We start from the raw sequence: 19545 nt of genomic DNA, 5'->3' as shown, positions 1-19545 counted from the left end.
TTGACACGGCGCAGCCGCTCAGACAATCATGCTCTTTGTTCGCGAGTGGGTTCGCCGGCCTTGAGCCTTCTTACGAATGGCTTCTTCCCGCTTCAAGACAAGCTCGCACCACTTCTTCCTGCTTCCATGGGCTGACGACTCATCTTCCTGACCTTCACGACCGACAATCTCACCCAGGACCTTCAACCAACCGTCCTTGTCCTCTGCCGTGTCGGCGTAAAAGTCGATAACCTCTCCGTTGTTGAAGCGGATGCGGAATCCCTCTTCGACAAACATGTAACCTTCCTCCTCCTCGGCAAAGGCTGAGCGGCGGCGCTTGCCATCACGGCTAGTGGTGTTTGGCTGCGTCAGCTGGCGGCGATCATCAATAACCCTCTTCGCATTAGAGAGGTTGATGGTGGCACGGGGCTGACGAGTAGACTCGTGGTAGGCAGTGAGCTTTGTGCCCACGAGCTTGAAATATCGACGGCGCCAATACTGGAAACGGTCAGTATGTGTACGTTATTGCGGCAAGTCAATAAACTTACAGGACAGTCACCACCTTGCTGACTCAAGTGACCCTCCCAACTCTGGCTCAGCCGTTCTTCTGCTGCCTTGAGCTCGCGGATGCAGGAGTTCATGCTCTTGGGCATGTCGTCATCAGTAGAGCCCTTAGGTCGAGGAATGAAAAGAAGCTGCATCTCGAGCTTGCCAATCTTGTAGGGTGCTTTCCGGACAACCGAAGTGCTGGTTCCGGCGCGTTTGCTCTTCACACTGCTGGCAAATCCAGCGTCTTCTGTAGCCCATTCGTTGAAAGCAGCAATATCAACCATGTATGGCCTACCATAGCAACGAGACTCGTGCTCCTTGAGGCAGACATATGACCGAGCAAAGCTGCCATCATCGGCGGCCAGAGGAGAAAGAAGGTCCCAGGCAGTAGGTGCAAGGTTTCGCTGCTTGGCAGCAGCATCACGCTGAGCCTGGGCGTAAGCTTCCTCCTCAGCGCGCATGCGAGCTTCCATCTCCTTCCGCTTCTTAGGGCTAGCAAAGACGCGAGAAAAGGTGGATGTCTTGGGCTTTGTCATTTTAGTTGGCGAAGCTGGTAGACGTTGGGGCTCGGGCCTCTCAAGTTTGACATTGAGAGTCAGTTGGAACTCGAGGTCGTTGGGTACTACGAGTTCAAACTCCTGTCCAATGGGTGCGTTGCGGGCCAGTTCCAGCCAGGCAGTAGTCACACAGTGAACACCATTGTCGAGCGTCAAGCTGAACCAGGTACGCTCATCTATTACATGTTAGTAAATTATCCCTAGTCGAAACTATTATTCAAAGCTTACTCTTTGGTAGAGGCAGGTCAAGATCTTTGACACCCATGACCTTGACGAAGAGCCTGCCTCGCTCACCGCACTCTTCAGTCGCGAGCTCCGTTTGCCCCTCCTCCTCAGCCAAGGGATTCAGAGCGGCAGCGTTGCTCTCTTGACCAGGCATGGGTGGCACTGGTCCACTCAAGCTTGGGGCATGTCGTTTCTTGAGACTGCGTTGTCTGGCCTTACCATTCCAAGGCTCGACGGTCCACGACTGGGGTCTGCTAGTCTTTACTGGTGAGTTGCCCGCAGAACGCGTGGCATCCCGCAAGCTCTCGTCAGAGTGCTTGTCGCTGGCTGTGACCACCTTGGTGTTGTGACGCATGAGATAGCCGCGCTGTGGTCGCGAAGTGATGTTAGTATCAAGGTGTCCCTCTTGAGATTTCCGACTCGGGGTTTTGTCGGTTGCAACAATTAAACGGGTTCCAGACACTTGTCTGGTTGGGCTGGCGCTTGCAGCTAAGAACTGTTTTTCAAAAGAAATTTGTTGGAACGCAACCTTTTGTGCCTCGATGACGCGCTCGAAGTCCTGGTCAAGGCTAAGTCCCAGGTCGAGGTCCAGAGTCAGACTGCGCTTCTTGAAACTGGGGTGACGGTCCATATAGTCGTCTCTGACACTAAGCAACCCCTCTGCCTCAAAGTCGCGCGACGCGCGGTTGCGGTGTCGCTCCGGGATGGGAGGGATCTCCGGCAAAAGCGGGATCTCGCGACTGACTTGTCGGCGAGCTTCGCGCATGGCAGCGAGGTCTGACGGTGTGGCAGAAGGACGTGTCTTGAGCTTGGAACCTGAAGCCTTGATCGTGGCAACACGTTCAGGAATAGCGGGCGACTCGATCTCCTCTTCCTCCTCTGAAAACGTCTCGTTCCCGATCTCTTCCTCTTCTTCTAGCTCTTCCTCTGGCTCTTCTTGTAGCTCTTCCTCAAGCTCTTCCTCTAGCTCCTCCTCGTCCTCGGACACGGGATGATGAATAACGGACTCTGGAGTGCCAGGCTCTTCTTCATCTTCAGAATCACCCCAACCAGAGCCGTCGTACAATCCAGGCTTTGGCTTTGCCTGCTGTGGTGTCGCTGGCCTCTCGTGGTATTCTTCAACCTCGTCCATCTTACGACTCTCGATATGTGTGAAAGCGTCAGCGGCTTTTGGCTTGGGCAACATGAAGGATTGCAGACTGCGGGCGAAGTCCGACTCCTTGGCGCCATTATTGACTTGCGGCAGAGTAGCGCTGAAGTTTGTTATTGCTTCTTCATCTGCCGGGGAAGCGGCTCGGGGAGTAGTAACTGCGTCCTCCTCAACATGTGGCGCCTGGGTTTTCTCAATTTCGTCTGAGTAGTGGCTGTCGCTGTCATCATCATGGATATCGTGCTCTTCCGCTTCCGAGTGTTCGTCTTCCGACTCTTGATAAAGATCAACAACATCGCTCTCCTTATCATCAGTGATGTCGATGACACTCGGCTCATCGTGCTCCGTGATATCCTCAAGGACGGAATCCTCGATGCTAGCGATGGGGACATCTGGATCGTACTGGGCTGCGCGTTCAGGACTGGACGGAGCAGGCGAGGAGTTCAAGTTGAAGTCCGACTCACGCTCAAAGGCTTTGTTGCCATTGACACGTTGCAGGATGGACTGACGAGAGATACTAGGAAGTTGATAATCCATATCAAGACCGGAGATCTCACCAATGGTATCGTCTCCTTCTCCAGCCTCGGATTCCGTTGCGTCGCGCTCAGGCTCGGGGCTCCCGACTCTATCACGGGCTCCGGCACGTCTCATGCGACGTTCCCGTTGCTGCTCGGCAAACGATTTGGCTCCCTGATCAGGTGCCTTGGGGCTGGTCTCATCTGAGAGCATCATGAGCTTGAGTCGTTCCTCGAGCGTCATCTTTCCGTTGCCGATATTTTGAATCTCCAGCTTGCTGGCGGAAGCCGGAGGCGGCGAAGGCAAACCACGGCGTGGAGATCCAAGCATACGCTCAGCTGTTGCGGACAGACCAGCAGAAGAGTTGGACTGGGTTCGTTGATGACCCATGCCTGGCAAGGGTGGAAGAGGACGGTGCTCCCCCGAAGAAGTGCATGAATCAGTGCGAATATGCTGCGGTTTGCCAGCTGCAAGTGTCATTGGGGAGTTCTCCGGCATGGGGCTGCTGTCAAAGCGGTTGTCGTGATCCTGGCGCCAGTCATCTGGTCCAACAACAGGTGTCTTGTCCGTGTCCTCGAGAGTGGCATCGAAGCTGTCGTCGGGAACATCGCCGTCCTGGTTGTGGTGGTAGTTTTCGTAATCATCGTCATCCTCCTCTTCGCTGTCGTAGCTACCCTCACGCGAATTGGAGTCGATGGAAGAGATGTCAGGGGTAGCCATTTCGTACTCGTTGACCTGTGGGGGCGCATTGTCGAATGTGACACTCTTCATACTTCGGTTAAGGAACCTGCCATTGGGGAGCTCCTCGTCCCCGAACGAAGTCTCAAAGTACTCCATGGGGGTATCACCAGATGCCGAGTCGAAACTGCTCTTGAACCGAGAAGCTGACATGGAGGACTTGATAGGTGACATTTGCTCCTTGACTGGTGTCTGAGGGGCAGAAAAGTTGGGCTTTGGGCTGTTCATGAGTCTGGAGGGGCTGTATAGGGTCGTGACGCTGTTCTGACTCTCACTACGGCCATGTCCTGGGTGAAATCCTTGAACTTTGGCTAGCGGACGCTCAATGGTCGGTATGCGCGTCGGATCGTATTCCTGCTTTTGTTCGCGCGCAAACATGGTGCTGTTCTTGACACGTGACGCCTTTTGCAGGCGCTCGATTGAAGAACGGCGCGTCGGCGAAGGTGAGCCATTTCTGCCTCCATACAGGTCGCTCTCAATCGGCTTGCTCGTATTACGATTTTGCCAGAAGAGTCGAGGTGAGGTAGCATTCTCGAGTGGGGACGACTGGAATGGGGATGAATCGGTATTCAGGCCCAGCTTCTATACACCAGCAGTGTAAGCTTGGAAGGCCAAGAAGCGAAGACGGCAAGATAGGGGTCAAAAGAGTTTGGGACTCACCTTTGTTGTTTGATTCCAGCTGGGCGAGTTCCGCCTCTTCTCGGTAGTTGATATCTCAGAGAGTGGGCGTGGCTGGCTGTCCTTCTTGGTGGGAGATGGTGTGCCGTTTTTGGAGATGCGCAGTGGCTGCGTGACCTGCGACAAGCGCGTCCGTTAGCCATCACCAACACAATTCGATGTTGCGAGAGTAAATGAAAAATACTAACCGGCTCTTCGGACGCCATTTTCTGGTAATGGTTTGTTGCGATTCGCGACACTACGAGATCATGGCCTCGCGCAAGCGAAGTATAGGTGAGCAGGGATGTGTAAGCTGAAAAGCGTACTGATAAGCACTTGCTGGTGGATAGATGATGATGGACTGGAGATCAGTCGACGAGCCGTGTGGTCGTCGGACGTTGAGCTGCTATCTAAAACCTGCGATGCGAAGAAAAAGGATGTAATGCGATGGACCTGTTGCCGCGCTGGAGGGGAGGAAAGCTGAGCTGCCTGGCACAGTAAGTTAATTGATTGACTGAGCTGGGAGAAGTAGAGTCTCAGATTAGGATGCGATATCCAAACCCGCAAGAGTGCGCAAAGGAAATGAAGAGGTCTATCACGAAAAAAGTATGACCAAAGTGTTTCTCCCTGGCGAAAGAAAGAAAAATAAAAGACAGTCAAAAGAGGAACTTGGGGCGGAGGGTGCTGCGAAGCGAGGCGTCTCTACTATTATGAGAAGTCTGTTTGTGGTCGCTGGTCGAAGAGGTGTACGAGGGAAGATCCAAGGGCAGCTGATTGGCTCGAGGCTCCCCCCCCGGGCGTAAACATTGACCACAGCTGCAGGCCCATGGATGCCCGCTTGCGACTTTCAACCCCGCCAATCGACCTAGGCGCCGACGTTGCTCCGCCAACACGTACCACTTTGTGAACTTGCGCGCACGGGTTTCTGGAGTTTCCCACTCTGGGACCCAGGGCAGCCCCAGAATTGTCCGATAAACTTGGAGGCTTATTGACTTCCAGGGCTGGCTGGCTAGATCGGAATCATGTCTAGCTGGTTGGCCTTTTTTTTTTCCCTTCTCTCTTCCCATTTAAGAGTGTAATGACTGGCTCGGTGCCTGATGCGTACAAAGTACCTTTGCCTCTTGCCATCAATTAAATACTACAGACAAAGGAATGACCACGATGCCAAAGGGTGTGACCATCTCTGCCACATCAAATCTCTACATGAACTATTCTCTCGCTGGAGAGACTTCCCCCATGCTGCGCATAAAGAACAAAACATTCTCATGTGTCCATCCAACAATATCTCAAACAAGTCGTGCTGCACAAACGCCCACCCACAGCAACCAAAAAAACAAGACCTCGGGCACCAAAGCCGGCCGATACGAGTATAGCCCTGAACAAAAGCTCCACAAAGCTGCAGAAAAGCGTCTTGTCTGACGCAGCTACTGCGCAACCAGTATATAGCTTGAGCCGTTGACTGCGGATGCTACTAGATACACTGCCCATCGCGAACAGATGCTAACGGATCTACAATGATGGACCGCAAATCCTCTTGATGCTGTGTGGCACAGCTCCTTATATATATGCGTATCATCATTGATGTCCGTGAGCAATTACATGGATGCAAGTCAGCTCTCGGTGATAAACATAGCAGCTCCACCGGCGGGAAGAGTGGAAGCTAAGCAGCATCAAGTAAAGCACACGTAGTGGGAAGGGCTTAGTCTGATGCCTAAGTGCATTCGGTAGAGGTGCCCGTCCTCGTAGGATGCAGTAGACTGGGACATCGCCGTGATGCAGAAATATATACCATGTATGAGATCAATAGGCGACTTTCTCAAAAAGACATTTCCATGGTTGCGCGCTCTGCACTATGCACTACTCTTTACGTACCTACTCGCGATTTGCCGCAAGATCCATGTAAAAATAGCTGCTAACCTAGCATTTTAAGCCGTGTGGGGCAGAGATGAATGAGATGGAATCGTGGATGCCAAAATTGTGGGCTGGCTGCGATATCTACGGCAACATGATGTGTTGTTTTATGCACTTGATCTGCTTGCTCCAACTGCCTTCTCCATTTACTTTGGTGTTTCACATCGAAAAAAGCCACTTATTAATGCTCATATACTTCGTGTCACCCAAGAGTGGCCAGCGATATCATTTCTCCCAGAACTTTCTTTTCTGGTTCAATAATAGCTCGGGCCACCTTGAGCAATCAATCCCACCTTGTTTATTACTTGGACAACCATGAAGACCCACTACTACTGGCGTGGCATCTTGTTTTCCTGCCTTGGATCTTGAGAGGAAAGAAAAAGAGCTGCTGCGTCCGTGCTCGAGGACCAGCCTGCCATTGTTCATAGGTGAGCATTCTCCCCCTCTCCCCTCCTCCTCGCTGACTCACGTCGGTCGACAAGAAACATCCTGACCATCTGCGCCTGAAATCCAATGATTTTCGACACCATCATTGCGGCCCCGTGGATACAATACAATTTCCCAGGATGGGAGCTCCGATCTTCCGACTCGAGGCGGCTGACCGTTTTGGCCACATCATCACTCACGTTCTTGATTCTTGCCCAAAGATTTGCAATGGCCTCTGCGCTGCGCGCGCGAGCTCCATCTTTCGTGGGTTCACGCGATTTACCTACTTTTTATTTGCCCATTTCACAGAGACAGGCATCCAGCCTGTTTTATAATGCGGGTAGCTAGATCGCGCCGTCCATCTGGCCAATGAGGAAAATGGCGACTTTGATACTAGCTCGCCGGCGTAGACCGACAACTCCATTTCCAGCTCATACATCGCTGATCCATAGTAGGAAATCGCATGTCAACTAGTGAATTCCCCATGCCAATAGCTACGGCGAGAGTGTAAAATGAGCAACCTGCCACAGTGTGCATCGTACGTGGTTCCCTACCAGTTGGGCTGAAAAGTAGGGCGTACCTACAAAGTCTGGTCAACGTCATTGCAGCAGGGAACCATGTCCCCTGTTCAAACGGTCAGGTTCAACTGCTTTCCACTTATTCGATACGCGTGAGGCATATCTTTGGACGCGCGTTGGTAAATTAGATTTTCAAATGGCGATCCATCCAGGTAGAAGTTTCAATAGCCGCGGCCAGAATCTTCAACCACAAATATTGAGCAACACTTATGTTGTGACAGCATTGTATTCCAAAGTCAAATGAGTTGGTTTGGGTCAATTGAAACCACGGCATTTGATATGAACGCGACTATCATGATTGATGGAAGCAGAGAGAAACAGGTTGTAGTCTATACACTCTCAGCCGTGCCATGGATTATGCAAACTCATGTTCGTCGGACAGTACAGGAATCAGGTACCACATCGACTCAATATAAGTCGTTAAAAAGGATAAGTGCTGGTGTAAGTTGGGGGAATCCAGCCAGACCTAATTATGATGCTATACCACTCTGTAATTAGTAGGTAGAATCACGTGACAATATATATCGATATTATTTGCAAACCAGTCATAAGTCTATATTTGCTTCCAACAACGCATAGACGAAGATAGGGGGCCTGATCACATTGCAATGGGTGGAATGGACGACATAAGGGGCTTCTGTTGCAAGTTCCCAGATTTGGAGACGTATCTCGCAAGGGAGGCTCGAAAAATTAGAGAATCTGATTGGCATTTGCTCACGGCTTGCCGGCACTGTAAGACAGAAATTCAAATGCATAAATCAGAAAAATGACTCTTTCTTGCTTTATCCAGTGGTGGGAATGAAGTCAACAGTTCGATCATGGCGATTCAAAAGACTTCGAGTATAGGCACGTCAATTTCTCCTCTCCGTTCAGCACCTATCGCGAGAGTACAGACGAGAGATTATCTTTCGAATGCATACCAGAAAATGGCGGCAGAATTGCACATGGCCCATAATCCGTGTTCTATACGAGTATCAATGACTACGTGGTCTCCATGCAATCGGACCACTGGCTCTATCGGGGGACTGACGATGCACAATTCTGCGCCAACTGCAGCACGTCTTCATACATCGTTGCCAAGGTATTGACGCAAGGTGAGTCTTCGCAACATGAATCCGTAAGAAAGCTGGAGGTTCATCTGTTGATCATAATACAGTAAGTACACGCGCCTCCTCCCATGTTGACAGTCACTCACAGGGTCAGGCTTTGTATGATGAGGCTTTTAATGGTCCTTCCGGTTCTAGAATCATCACCCATCTTGATGAGGTGTATCACGAGAGATAGACAAGCTACCCCACGCAAGAATCCTTTGTCTTTCGACCTAAAATGTCTCGGCCACGTGATTTGAAGAAATCAATTGAGCACCTGATTCTGGGCCTAGATCTGGACCCGAATCGTGAGTTGTCACGTAAGTTATCAAACCAAATCACTTGCTCATACTCTGCAGTCTTCTACAGATATTGCCTTGGATTCGTTCGATGTTCAGCACTCCGAGATGGCCAGTCACAAGAGTGGCCATTTGGTGGTATTGGGGCGTATGTATTAGAAAGGCAGCAAGTCGAACCCAGTGAAGAAGAGGGGGCCAATGAAGGAAAGGAGAATTAGTAGACTGAATGGTGAGTCGTCCCTGTCCTGATAAGATAATTTGCTCTTAAAAGGTACCTGATCTTCTGCTTTCATATTCGTTTGATGGATATGATCCCTTCAAGGCCCACAACTTACTGCATGCCATGATGATTTCATGCGGTCCACGGAGCCTGAGTGGCATCAAGCTGATGCCGTCGATCGTCTTAGAAATGGCCTATCAGAAATCACCCACCTCAGTAGCTAGGATAATCGATTCCACGACAACAGACAAGAAATGGGACAGTCTTCATTCATCATAACACAGTTGAATCATGCTCACAGTTTGTAGAAAAGTCATAGCAAACCATACAGTTGCTTCTGTCACAAGTGATATTTAAGTTCACGACTATGGCTTGCTGGCATTTCCCCCTGGCCATCAGCAGGGCACGCAAGCCACTAGGACCACAAAAGCGCTCTCCCCAGTAGTGCTATCACTATATTTTCATACACAAGATGAATACAAGTCAAAAACACAACGCCCTCGGCTTGATAAATGGCCGATTTTTATCCCAGCTCAATGCCATGAGAGCCGGCGAAATTGGACTTGCATCCGCACATCTGGCGATGTGGTCTCTCGCCCATTATCAGGACCACGCAATGATTCGGATCTCGCCCGATAAGCACACATTCCCTTCCTAGGCTGATATTTTAATCATCAGCATCAGCCATATCCTCATCTTCATCATCATTGTCCACATCGCTCTCGCCACTTCCAGAGCCCGACGACTCGTGATTCGAATCGTACTCCTCAGCAACGTCCGAGTCAGAATCTGCCCTGAAGTCCTCGTCCACACTCTCCTCATCCTCATCAGCCGAGCCCCTGTCGGCACGTGGACCGACAACTTCCTCTTCGCTATCGGACATGGCCTCCTCACGCAGGGCGGCAGCCAAGAGGTTGGCGTCCTCATCGATCTCATTCTTGACTCTCAGACCCTTCAGCTTAAAGAATCCCTCGAGCGCCTTCAGGTCTTCACGGTTAATGTTACTGAAGGACGTCGCACCTGCACCGTTCTTCATATGAACACTAATGTCAAAGGTGGATAGCGTCGATACGGCGCCTCCCACTCTACTAAAGGTGATGCTGGCGGTCTGATCGTAGCTGATGTAGGTGGCGGGCTTTGGTACGAACATGAAGGCCTTCTCGAGGCAGTATAGGAAACCTTCGCTCGCCTTGATGAAACACTTGATACCCGTTTGCTGGCGGTGAGTCTGGAAGTCCTTGGCTGGCGAGACAATCTTCTTGTTTGCAAGACCCTTGAAGCAATACGTGATTACTTGATGCAAAGGTTGCTCGTAATGCGACTGAAGCTTGTCTTTGTAGCTGGCTTCTAGTTGCTCGTCGGTCAGGTTCAAGTCAATGGTCACCTCCTCATCCTTCTTGCACTGCATGACCAAGAAAGGGTAACGGGTTTGACCTTGACGCAGTGGTGGATCGAGGCCAATGCAAAGCATGCAGTGAAGGTCATCAGGCTTGGGAAGCACCATGAACTTCTTAATGTGCTCGTACTGGATCTTGTAGTCGTAGGTTTTGCCGCGCAACCGGAAGGAACTTTCGTACATGTCGATATCGAAACGACCTCTGGGAGTGAGATGCAGAACTTCAAGAAATGTGGCGATGGCGTCGCCGGCAGTCTCGCCAATCTCAGCCTTCTCGATAAGGGTCTCATAGAAAAGGGTTGCGGCATTCTTCTCTTCACCCTCGGCATCGCTTCCAGCATCTTCGCCCTCGGTCTCCTTGCGTGTCGTGACACCAGGGATATAGAAGCGCATCTCTACCAACTGATCACCGCCGGCACCAGCCTTCTTGCCCTTGCCACGTGCGCCTCCGAGGTGACCGTTGGTACCAGTATCAGCCTCGTCGGAGGCAGCAAACTCGATGGCGACCTCATTCCGGCCGGCCAAGTTCGTGTTCGAAATTTCCGAGTAGGGAATCTCAAAGTCGGGTTTGTTTTGAACATTGAAGACGAGTTCAGCCTTGGTGAACTCGGTCTTGCCCCAATTCCATCCCCTCAAGGCATGTTCCTTCGTCTCCAAGTTAATGCTGTACCAGTTCTTGAACACCTTGGTAAGCCTCTGCAGATCGTCCTCTTGGAAACCGTCCAACTGGATCACATCAGACGATCGCTTCAAGATCTTGACCTCGTAGCCTTTAGCTGCACGACTCCATTGGCCGGTCGCGATGTCGTTTCGCTCGAGAGTGAATGTGTTACCGCCGCCCGATGGCTTCCAGCCAAGACCGTTTTCGGAGAATCTGCACTTTCCGCTCTCTTTCGAAAGGTCAAGATAGATGTTGTCGAAGCTCTCTCTGTTCATCCAAGGTTAGTCAGAGTTGATATTGCTAAGGCCGAGGTATGTAGATTGGTTCTTGTATGATTCCTAGACACCAAATCTGCCTGTGGGGAGGATGGAAGGTAACACTCACATGGCCGCCATGGTTGTATGCTTGCCGACTAGTCAGGCAGTGGATAAGGCGCTCTTGCGATGCTTGTGAGGAGGATCGTTGAAGACAAGAGCGTCCACAGATGGAGGCGGCACAAGTGGTGCGCCGTGTCTCTGATGGAGCAGTGATGCCGGCAACAAATGTAATGCAGAAGAAGAAGTCTCCTCAATGCGACCGAAGCACAGCGCTGTTGAACTGGCGTTGTCTTGACAAGCGTCAGAGTGGGATGGATCAAAAGAAATGGCTGGCTTTTGGGGCCTTGGGATGATGATTCGAAAAGTTTAGACCCGCTGCTTCGCGACAAACCCACCCTTGGTTGGTGGCTTAAGACGCGACGCCGTGCTAGCTACCTTGATGTACAGGGCAGCCTTCGCGTTAATTGATAGCACGTGACAAGAGGCTCTTTCTCCGCCCAAGGGGCGCATTGGCTAGGTAATGTAGGCTTGGACTGCAAGCGGCCTAAATTGAGAGCTTCAAAAAAATAATGGGTCAAGATCAGGAGAGACTGGAGCTCCGTCACTAAAACCAGTTCCCACCAGGAAGTGAACCTGGGTATTCTATGATTGAAAGGTTCTGTCTTCTTTTCTGCAGGTATGCATGCAGTGTTTCTTCTTAGAGGTCGGATAGATGAGAATGCATCATGTGAATTCAAGTCACGGAACCAATTGACTCACTTGAAGATACCATGCGATCGCGGTGCACTAGATACTAGGTTAGGTACTTTCATGTATGGAAATCACAAAATAGGATACGTAAAGATGAAAGTCACAAATAGCTTCATCGCAAAGTTGCATGTCTTCCAGAACACCAAAGACACCCCGCAGGCGTGCACCTGTCTCAGAGCTTGCCCCCTACTTAGTATCAAGCGAGCGCTGTAATGTAGCTGGGTTGGCTAGATCCTCAGCAATATTACCTGTTACCCCACTGGATTGACAACTGGGTCTACCCACCTCATACCCGCCAACTGCAGCCTGCCAGACTTGCTGGAGACCTTGCTGGCTTCTACGTACCTTAATAACCACACCTATCTGGGGGGCGCAGCTCTCAAACTCCAAGTCTCGTTTCAGGGATACATAATTAGGGGACTTGAGTTCTTGACAACAGCTTCATCATTGGCAACGCCCATATTTGCCGCAGAGCTGTTGGATCTGGCCTCTGCTCGCCGTACTTGTACACCATCGTTTACTTGTTCTACATTTTTTAAAGTATCATAACCTGAACCACGAATAGCAACCATGGCTGGCCGCTTCGTGAGAGCATCCAAGTACCGTAGGTCAACCCCCCTCCAATCCAGCTCGTCCATTGACGACTTGCCTTGCGACAATTCTCCCTAACGCCTTCTTCTGTATGCAGGCCACGTATTCGGCAAATCAACAAAGAAGGAGTCATGCTATGATAACCTGCGAATCAGTCGCAATGCCTGGGATACCAACTTGGTCAAGGTAAGACACAGCTCAACCTCTTCAAACCCCCCGCGGTACCCCCCCCCCTTGCGCCACTCGTGATAGATGCTGACATGCCCGTCGCAAGGCCAACCCCGAGTACATTTCCGTCAATTGGGAAGCTAGCGGTGGAGGCGCCTTTGCTGTTATCCCCGTGAATGAGAAGGGCAAGCTACCCGACGTCATTCCCTTGTTCCGTGGACATACTTCGGCCGTCCTCGATACAGACTGGTGCGCACGAGACCACAGCTTATGCCCGTCACGATCGAACTTCTAACTCGCCTTCAAGGAACCCCTTCAACGATCGCATCATTGCCTCGGCCTCCGATGATGGCAAGGTCATGATCTGGGAAGTCCCCCGAGACTTCACTCTCTTCACCGACGCCGAAGAGCCCGCCGATGTTCACCCCGTTGCCAAGCTCACTGGCCACTCGAGAAAGATTGGACAAGTGCTCTTCAACCCTGCAGCGGAAAACATCTTGGCTTCGGCTTCCGGCGACTTGACTATCAAGCTGTGGGATGTCGGTACCGGCCAGGCCGCGCTGTCCATGAAGCACCCCGACATTGTCCAGTCTCTGTCTTGGAACGCCGCTGGTAACATGATGGTAACAACATCGAGGGACAAGAAGCTGCGTGTTTGGGATGTCAGACAGGAGCGCCCAGCCTCGGAACACCAGGGACACGAGGGTGCCAAGAACAGCAGAGCCGTATGGCTTGGTGAACAGAACCGTATTGCCACCACGGGTTTTTCGAGGATGAGCGATCGTCAACTGGCCCTGTGGGAGCCCGGAAACACTTCGCCCATTGGCGGCTTCACCACCCTCGACAGCATTTCTGGTGTTTGCATGCCTTTCTGGGGTATGACCTGCAACTTTGAGCACTACAGACTCATAAGCTAACTGCTGCGTAGATGACAGCTGTAACTGCTTGTACCTTGCTGGAAAGGGGTAAGTCACCTTCATTCGTATTCGTGGTACCTTTGCTTCACGTGCTCACAATATGGCAGCGACGGAAATATCCGCTACTTTGAATATGAGAATGACAAGTTCGAGTTCTTGTCCGAGTACAAGTCTGCCGACCCGCAACGAGGAATTGCCTTCTTGCCCAAGCGTGGAGTCAATGTAAGAAGCACCAACCGCAGCCTACGATGCTTGTGATTATGATAAGGCATATTGCTGACTTGTACAAAGGTTCATGAGAACGAGGTCATGAGAGCTTTCAAGACGGTCAACGACAGTTACATTGAGCCCATTTCGTTTACTGTCCCCCGCCGTGCTGAGACATTCCAATCGGATATCTACCCTCCTGCTGTTGGTGCAAAGCCTGGCCTCAGCGCCTCGGACTGGCTCTCTGGAAAGACTGCTCTCCCTTCCAAGATCGACTTTGAGAGCATCTATGAGGGCAATGCGCCTGTTGAGGTCGCTTCGGACTACAAGCCTCCTGCTGCTATTCCAGCTGCTGCACCTGTTGCCAAGCCAGCTCCCAAGAAGGAGCCTGAGCCCGCACCGGCCGCCGCTGCCAGATCGCCTCCACCCACAATGAAGGACCAGAAGCAGTCCATGGCTGCCATGGCTTCCAAGTACGAGGATGATGAAGCAGAGAGCGATGACGACGAATCTAGCTTCGAGGAGATTTCGAAGCCTACTCAACGGAGCGCGGTTCCGGCCAGCGCACAGCCAAAGGCCGCTCCTGCACCTACCAAGACGTTCTCTGCACCGCAGCCCAAGCCTGCTCCGTCCGTCAGATCCCCGACTTCCACCACATCCTCTGCCGCCGCCACACCGACAGCATCTGCTCCCGCTCCGAGCGCCTCGTCCAACAGTTCAGTAGAGGCCAGCCTAGAGCAGATCAAACAACTCCTGGAGACGCAAACCAAGATGATCACCTCGCAAGGACAGCAAATTTCAGTATTGACTGGCGAAGTAGAAAGCCTAAAGAAGCGTGTGGGATCGGGCTCACAAGATCAGAGTGAGCGCGTTAGACAGCTAGAATTGGAGCTCGAGGCTCTGCGATCTTAAGTGCCATGTGTCCAGTTGTTCACTGGAAGCGACAATATAAGAAATTCAAAGCCACGATAGGACATCGACGTAGAGGGGCAGCCGATTGACGACTGCTGGCCGGATTCATGTTCATGATCATGATCAATGAACAATGCTGATGAGTTGTTGGTCTTTTGCATACATTTGGCCACTCGTAGGAACGGAGCTTAAAAGTTAGACAATATGAATGGAGTCTCAAACTTCTATTACCCAAACTCTTATGCAATAAAAATAGATACGATGAATCGATTTGACATGTGGCATACTGCAATGCTCTGCACATGATAATAATCAAAGCGAAAGTGCTCGTGGAGCACAAGAGTCATTTGTTCAAGTGAAAAAGAAGCGGAGATTGAACAAAACGAAAAGTTTATTATGTATCCGAACTCCCGCCCCAATGGAAGTGACCGTGATTGGTATCATGTGTAGTTCTTTTCTAATACAAACGATGTTCCCCCTTCCGCCGATTCTCCAGACCATTTCTTTGATTTTCTAACCCCGAGTCTATAACGACAGAAAAGGACAATTCCAGTAAAGAAAAGAGATGGAGCAGCAGAACCGGGAAACAATTATGGACATCTGTTTCTCTTTATCCTTAACTCTTATTCCTCCTCCTCAACGACCTGCTTCTGGGCAATGTAGTATCTCTCGCTGCCCTTCTCATCCTTTTCGTGCTCGAGGGCAACCTTGGACAGGTGGGTCAGGATGTTCTCCATCATGGTGTCCTGGGCGCTGCGCTTCTTGCGGCCGAGGTTGTCGAGGGTGGACCAGCCGCTGAGCATGTAGTAGATGATACCAATGACAATGACGACGGCAATGGAGTAGATCCAGATGACGACAATGGTGACAATGTCGGTGGCGCCATTGTCCGACAGCTTGGCCGAGACGGATGCGGCCGTCTCGAGGCTCTCGCCGCCGCCGCTGAACCAGCCAAAGCCGGCAAAGAGCGAAGCCAGAATGTCGACACCAAAGATGGCGGCAACGAGCTGCCAGGCGGGAGTGGTCTCAAAGCCGCGCGTGACAAAGATGAGCCAGTTCTCTGTGAGTGAGACCTGCAGGAAGAGAATCTCCTGGATGCCACCGTAGTTCTGGATGATACCACCATCAGGAAGCCAGAGAGTACCGCGGAGAATCCAGGTGCCCAAGGCGAGCAGGACACCGAGGACGACAGAAATGATCCAGATCTTGGGCAGTTGCCACTCGACGGGTCGTTTCTCGTAGTGAGCGTTATCGTAGGCGACAGCAATAGTAGCCAAATCGGCAAACAGGGCAATAAAGACGATGAGATCGGCGCGGATGGTCTCGTTGATAATGACCATGGAGGTGACGAGGTAGATCTCAAGGTGAAGACACAGAGCGATACGGTATTGGATGTAAGCCTTCATGCGCTGGAAGATCTGACGCGAGATCTTGATGGCAGAGACAATGGTGCTCAGACCAGGGGCGAGGAAGACGATATCAGCGGCGGCTTGAGCGGCTTCAGTAGCTCCCTCGACGGCGATACCACAGTCAGACTTCTTCAGCGAAGGTGCGTCGTTGACACCGTCTCCGGTCATGGCAGTCAAGTGGCCACGCTGCTGGAGCATCTCAACGACCTGGTACTTGTGCTCAGGGAAGACTTCAGCAAATCCATCGGCCCTCTCACAAAGATCTAGAACAAGAATTAGTATCAATCTTGTTTTGCATTTTCAGCCATGCAGTGATTCGAGGGGGCCAACATACCGTGAATGGATGTTCCAACCATGTCAGAGTGAAGCAGCTTGTCAGAGTTGTAAACCTTGGTACCGAGAGCCACTATAAGACAAAATTAGCAAGTTTGATAAAATATGGCTCGGTTACGATTGACTTACACATGCGGCAAGTTTCCTTGGCAATTGCAATGGCATCACCAGTCAGCATCTTGACTTGAAGACCCAGAGCCTGAGCCTCAGCAATGGTCTGTGCAGTGTCAGAACGGGGAGGGTCAAAGAGAGAGATCATGCCGAGCATTTCCCAGGGGCCATCTTCTTCCTGGACAGCGACGGCAAGAGAACGGAAACCACGGCGGGCGAGCTCGGCAGCCTTCTCACGGAACAGAGCAGCCTGTTCGGGACTGCAGTCGGTGAGAGCCAGGACGGCCTTGGGTGCACCCTTGGCGCAAGTGTACCGGACTCCCTTGTGCGTGCAAACGGCAGTGATACGCTTCGATACTGGGTCGAAGGGAGTAAACTTTTCAGTCTTCCATCCCTCGCTGATGAGCTCCTTGGCCTTGGGGTAGCGCTTGAGAGTCAAGACAGTGATCTTGTCAATGGGGTCGAGGTGCTTAATGTTGTGAGAAGAAGCCAAGGCGGCGACTGCCATCATCCAGTTGATATCAACACCTTCCATGACAAAGGGCTCTCTGACGGACAGTTGGTTAGCCGTGAGGGTACCGGTCTTGTCGGAGCAGAGAATGTCGACACCGGCGAGCGACTCAATGGCAGTAAGCTTCTGGACAATAGCCTTTTCCTTGGCGAGATATGCGGCTCCAACGGCCAGTGTCGTGGTCGTCACAACGGGCAAACCAACAGGGACACCAATGATGAGGAGGATTAGCGCGTAGTGAAGCAGCGTGCGGGAGCTCTCTTGGGGAAGAGCAATGCGCAGGTTGCGGTAGAAGCCACCAATCCAGGCGATAAGAATCCAAAGAACGACGAGAACCAAGAGTGTCGTACCAATCGAGTTCATGATTGCCTTGAAGTGACCACTATCCTTGGCACCCTGAACAAGAGATGCAGTCTTGCCGACAAATGAAGCCTGAGCACCAGAAGTGACGACGCAGTAAGCCTTGCCGCGCTTGCAACCAGTAGTGTAATACACAGTGTCAGTCATGTACTTGTCGACAGCGAGCGATTCACCGGTCATGGCAGACTGGTCAATGGCAACAATAGCATGGCCAATGTGAGGTGTGCCTTCGTCATCTCCCTCCTCGAATTCCTCGCGGCGGGGAGAAGTGATATCTTGAGCGCTGAGCTCAGAAACGTACTGAGCCTGGCCCTGAATACCAGCCGAATAGTCACAGATGAGTCTGGAATCAGCAGCAACGACATGGCCTTCCTCAATGATAAGCTATATTGGTTAGCGAATTTGATGCCAAAAAAGAGTTGTAAAAACGACTTACAATATCACCGGGAACAAGCTCCCTGGCGAGAACCTCCATTTCTGTACCATTTCTGACGACACGTGCCTTCATGGCAATGTCGCCCTTAAGGCTGGCCACGACATCGGCAGCTTGCTTCTCCTGGTACCAACCGACAATGGCGTTGAGCAGCAGAATACCAATGATAATACCGGCGTCAAGCCAGTCCTGGAGACCTAGGGCCAGGATGACGGCCACTTCCATGACTGTAGACTTTGTTAATAATCGCCGAGGAAGGTTGGGATTTGGACATTGTATTGCATACCATATAGGACAGGGCCACGGAAAAAGCCAATGAACTTGAGCAGCATGTTCTCCTTCTCAGCTGAAAGCTCGTTCCAGCCAGTGTATTTGCGTCTCCGCTCAACCTCCATGTCGTTGAGACCTTCTCGAATGTCGGTGGTCAACCAATCACTCGGCGTCTCAAAGCTGCTCAGCGAAGCTGCGCTGTATCCAGCTTTGCCGCCTCTCCAGAACGCCCACCATGGTCTTGGCTTGCTGTCCATGGTGAAGTCCTCCTCACCGGGTCCATCGTTCGCGTGTGGATCCCGATAAGTGTCGACATAGCGGACCAAGCTACTCAACAGTTAGTTCCCCGTAACATGCTGAGCAGGTGCAATGCCGTGTAGGATGTAACTCACGCTGTGTACTCATCGAGGTATGGGTTGTCTCCGTCATTCTTGTTGGTGCTGGCATGGTCCGGTTTTCTGGCAAGTCGAAATGTGTTAGCCTTCCTCTCTTCTCTTGATGATTCCAAAGTGTGTGGCCAAGTCGATGGAAAATGATGGGTGCCCGGGAAGGCCAAGGTTCTTTTCTTAGTACTTACTCGATTGCATTGTTTCTCTGGCTTTCTGTCAGGAAGCTACCAGACTCCAAGTCGGCATTGGCGGTTGCATCTATCGAGGGATTCAGGTACTCAGGAGCACCCTGACCGTCTCTGTGTTGCCGGAACATCTTGACTTTCTTAATGTTGGGAGCCATTACACACGACCTGCGCTACAGACCAGCTGTGGAAGAAATAGACAGAAGAAACAAACAACGAAAAGCCGGACCGCCAAAGAGATGAAATATGAGGAGGTGAGAGAGAGAGGTCAAGAAAAACCTAGATCTCGGAGAAGCCATTTCATGTTACTTATAGATGGCCGTAGGTAGCACCGAGTGGCGCCGATATCTTGAAAAAATTGTAGAGTTATTAGCCGCCGACATAGCTCCTAGGTCCAAGAGCTTGGCTGTTCTCTCTGAAGCAGCTAGGGAACGTAAAGGGCTGCAGGGGAAGAGATCCACAAGGGTAGGGAAGCTACAATGAAATTCAGTTGAAAGCACGAAGCTTTGGTGACCTTGGTGGTAACTTGAAGTGAGCGTCCAGGACTACAAACCCACGGTAGAGCTTAAAACATGAGACGGACTGGCCTATCAGACGCCTCACTGAGCGATACGTTCACAGGGGATGTCCGACGCAGAACTCGCGGATGCGAGGCGTCGATCAGTCTCGAGCGCCCCATTCCGGCAAGCTACCGTAGACTCCTCAAAACTGATACGAGTATAAGTCCCGCAA

The 19545-nt window shown here is 51.5% G+C and overlaps 4 protein-coding genes across 4 annotated transcripts; 1 reads left to right on the top strand and 3 right to left on the bottom strand.

Annotated features, from left to right (window-relative positions):
- Positions 1–18: 18 nt before the first annotated feature.
- On the bottom strand, positions 19–4598 carry PFICI_05254 (uncharacterized protein; the record flags this gene model as incomplete). The annotated part of the gene is made up of 7 exons (XM_007833835.1): positions 19–477; positions 528–1261; positions 1314–2211; positions 2299–3314; positions 3363–4296; positions 4375–4509; positions 4581–4598. The coding sequence occupies 7 exons, from the start codon at positions 4596–4598 to the stop codon at positions 19–21; spliced, it is 4194 nt and encodes a 1397-aa protein (XP_007832026.1).
- Positions 4599–9560: 4962 nt separating this feature from the next.
- PFICI_05253 (FACT complex subunit pob-3) lies at positions 9561–11225 on the bottom strand (the record flags this gene model as incomplete). The annotated part of the gene is made up of 1 exon (XM_007833834.1): positions 9561–11225. One exon carries the CDS (start codon positions 11223–11225, stop codon positions 9561–9563), a length of 1665 nt encoding a protein of 554 aa, XP_007832025.1.
- A 1362-nt stretch (positions 11226–12587) lies between these two features.
- On the top strand, positions 12588–14812 carry PFICI_05252 (Coronin-like protein crn1; the record flags this gene model as incomplete). Its single annotated transcript, XM_007833833.1, has 7 exons — positions 12588–12621; positions 12706–12794; positions 12883–13025; positions 13084–13652; positions 13705–13741; positions 13801–13915; positions 13985–14812. The coding sequence occupies 7 exons, from the start codon at positions 12588–12590 to the stop codon at positions 14810–14812; spliced, it is 1815 nt and encodes a 604-aa protein (XP_007832024.1).
- A 623-nt stretch (positions 14813–15435) lies between these two features.
- On the bottom strand, positions 15436–18944 carry PFICI_05251 (uncharacterized protein; the record flags this gene model as incomplete). Its single annotated transcript, XM_007833832.1, has 7 exons — positions 15436–16484; positions 16556–16627; positions 16684–17920; positions 17973–18196; positions 18256–18566; positions 18632–18697; positions 18817–18944. 7 exons carry the CDS (start codon positions 18942–18944, stop codon positions 15436–15438), a joined length of 3087 nt encoding a protein of 1028 aa, XP_007832023.1.
- Between the last annotated feature and the right edge of the window lie 601 nt (positions 18945–19545).

Source organism: Pestalotiopsis fici (assembly GCF_000516985.1).
Source record: "Pestalotiopsis fici W106-1 unplaced genomic scaffold PFICI_Scf_3, whole genome shotgun sequence".
NCBI classification, from domain to species: Eukaryota; Fungi; Ascomycota; class Sordariomycetes; order Amphisphaeriales; family Sporocadaceae; genus Pestalotiopsis; species Pestalotiopsis fici.
The sequence above is the reverse complement of the archived record's forward strand: the minus strand, read 5'-3'. Positions and strand labels throughout refer to the sequence as shown.